This window comes from Rhizophagus irregularis, chromosome 11, assembly GCF_026210795.1.
Source record: "Rhizophagus irregularis chromosome 11, complete sequence".
Classification (NCBI taxonomy): Eukaryota; Fungi; Glomeromycota; class Glomeromycetes; order Glomerales; family Glomeraceae; genus Rhizophagus; species Rhizophagus irregularis.
This window is the reverse complement of record NC_089439.1, coordinates 1,565,033-1,567,202: the sequence shown is the minus strand read 5'-3', so window position 1 is coordinate 1,567,202 and position 2,170 is coordinate 1,565,033. Positions and strand designations below refer to the sequence as shown.

At 34.4% G+C, this 2,170-nt stretch overlaps 1 protein-coding gene across 1 annotated transcript; it reads left to right on the top strand.

The window, feature by feature from the left end:
- Positions 1–226: 226 nt before the first annotated feature.
- Positions 227–1,386, top strand: OCT59_002879 (uncharacterized protein; the record flags this gene model as incomplete). The annotated part of the gene is made up of 4 exons (XM_025311303.2): positions 227–581; positions 645–704; positions 777–904; positions 970–1,386. 4 exons carry the CDS (start codon positions 227–229, stop codon positions 1,384–1,386), a joined length of 960 nt encoding a protein of 319 aa, XP_025173097.2.
- Between the last annotated feature and the right edge of the window lie 784 nt (positions 1,387–2,170).

The window sequence follows — 2,170 nt, the reverse complement described above, 5'->3', positions numbered from 1 at the left end:
CTGTATAATCGGGACATGTCACATTTATATTAATGAAACATTTTTTGGGTTATGCCTTTTATGGTAATTAAGGTATCAAATAAAAGTGGGTAACAGAAAATCTTCTCATTCGCCGCAGTACTAGTCAAATTAGGATCATTATCTTATTAGGCGCAGCGATTGACCAATGATTCAGGTTTGTCGTGGGAAAGGAGTTAATTTTGGATTGACTTTAACCTTCGAGGAAATGGCTCAGTTCCAATTAAAAATTGAATATAAATACGTAACTTTATCAATAATGGGCCTTTACACGTACAGGGTCATGACAAGTGCTCCTCCTGACGAAAAGCCGCCTCAAAAATGGACTTCAGACGAAGTCATTTGTTTTCTCGAATCGAAGGTTAATGATTACAACTTTGATCAAAATGACATTGAAAAAATTCGAAAAGAAAATGTAAATGGCAAGGCCTTTCTTCGCTGGACCATAGAAATTCTTATGAATGTATTCGGAATAAAATATAAATCTGCAAATAGTATTATGGACTTAGTTGACGAGGTGAGGTTATCTGGTTCGTTTAAATCGTTCAGCATTAGTACTACGGGTGAGTGATTATAGAGCTATTGTACATTTTAATAGTATCATGATTAAACATTTTTTAATAAAGATGAACACGCTAGTACTTTATTATTTGATAGTCCAAGCCCTCGAGGAAGATCAACTATTGGTGAGGCCTTATTTGATTGTAAAATCCGTACGGCAGTACAACTTATATGTTGATTTAACAATTTTCCTCCAGATAAACATCCTCTGCCTAGTAGCGGTGATGAACTGAAACAGACAATTGAATGGGAAATTATTAAAAAGGGTGATTGGTTATGTATAATAAAAAATTATGGGTCGACATTTGTTGATCGTGAAATTGAGGTACGTGATGCTTAACAAAAGGATGGGTTATCGGTAAAATGGAAACTAATTTTTTATAATCATAGGTCACAGATATTATCGATGGTAAACTCACAGTAGCTATTGTTATAGACGACGAGAAAAAGGGAAAGAGTGGGATTATTACGTTGAAAAAACTTGAAGAATGGATTCTTAATGAAATTCCTGAAAAAGAAAAAATAACTAAACCTAAATCGAATCATGCTAGTGAAAACATAATCGTTAAACGTGATGGTAAATATTTGGGTCCGGTCTCAGTATTAAAAGCAATGTACAAACTAAATAATAATTTGTTACGTCGTCATCTTTTTTTGTCCGATGCTTCTCATTTCAGAAAAGTACCCAAGTGTATATTCCATATTCTATATCCTTTTGGTATGTTAACTATTTGTCTTGTTACTCCACCTGCCAACTATTACTGTTTTCAACTATTATTTTCTCGCTTGTTATTTCGAAATAAGTAACAAAAAAAAGAGTAAAGTTTTTTTGATCACTAATTAATGTAGAATTCGTGTAACCATAATTGAATTACTAATATCCGATCCTATATAGAATCTTTGTTGTAGACCAAATCAACCATGTCCCAAATCGTACCATCGGCCTAAATTAGGAGATCATCGTTGGTACAGTCTTAAGGCATTATTGGAATGGGCTGATTTTGTCTACCCTATGTGGCTTATATGATCTGCACTACTAAATTCTAAACAGTTACACCTTACTAGTACAAAATTAGTGTAATATTCATCACGAACAACGAGACTGTGACCCTGAGGGTCACGGTTGGCTTATTTCTTTTCATCGTAAACTGCACACATTAAATACAAAGTTGCCATTAAGAAAGTGGGATGAAAAATGTTATAACAACCTGTCCGTATCATGGCTATCTGTACAACGTTAGATTTCTTTTTTCAGTGTCCGCCACACATGTTTCGCTCGTGATGGTATAACTGGAAAAAAAGATCAATAGTTGTACATTTTCAAGATAGTTGAAGGTTTAAGTTTGGGCAAGCGACAAATCTTCTACCTGTTAAGTTCTGTTAAGGTATGTAGAAAGAACAGCCGTTTTCTTAATACTACGCTTTTAGCGCCCTTCAGGTAAATTAGTTCCACTGAAGAAGTCTTGGTAAGATAAGGCCTTGACTCATTGGTACCTGTGCTTTCCAGTTATTCTCCACGAATCCAAATTCAAGACGGTAAACGAGTATTAATAAATTGCAAAGGTAATATATTGTTCATTCTGAAACTAGT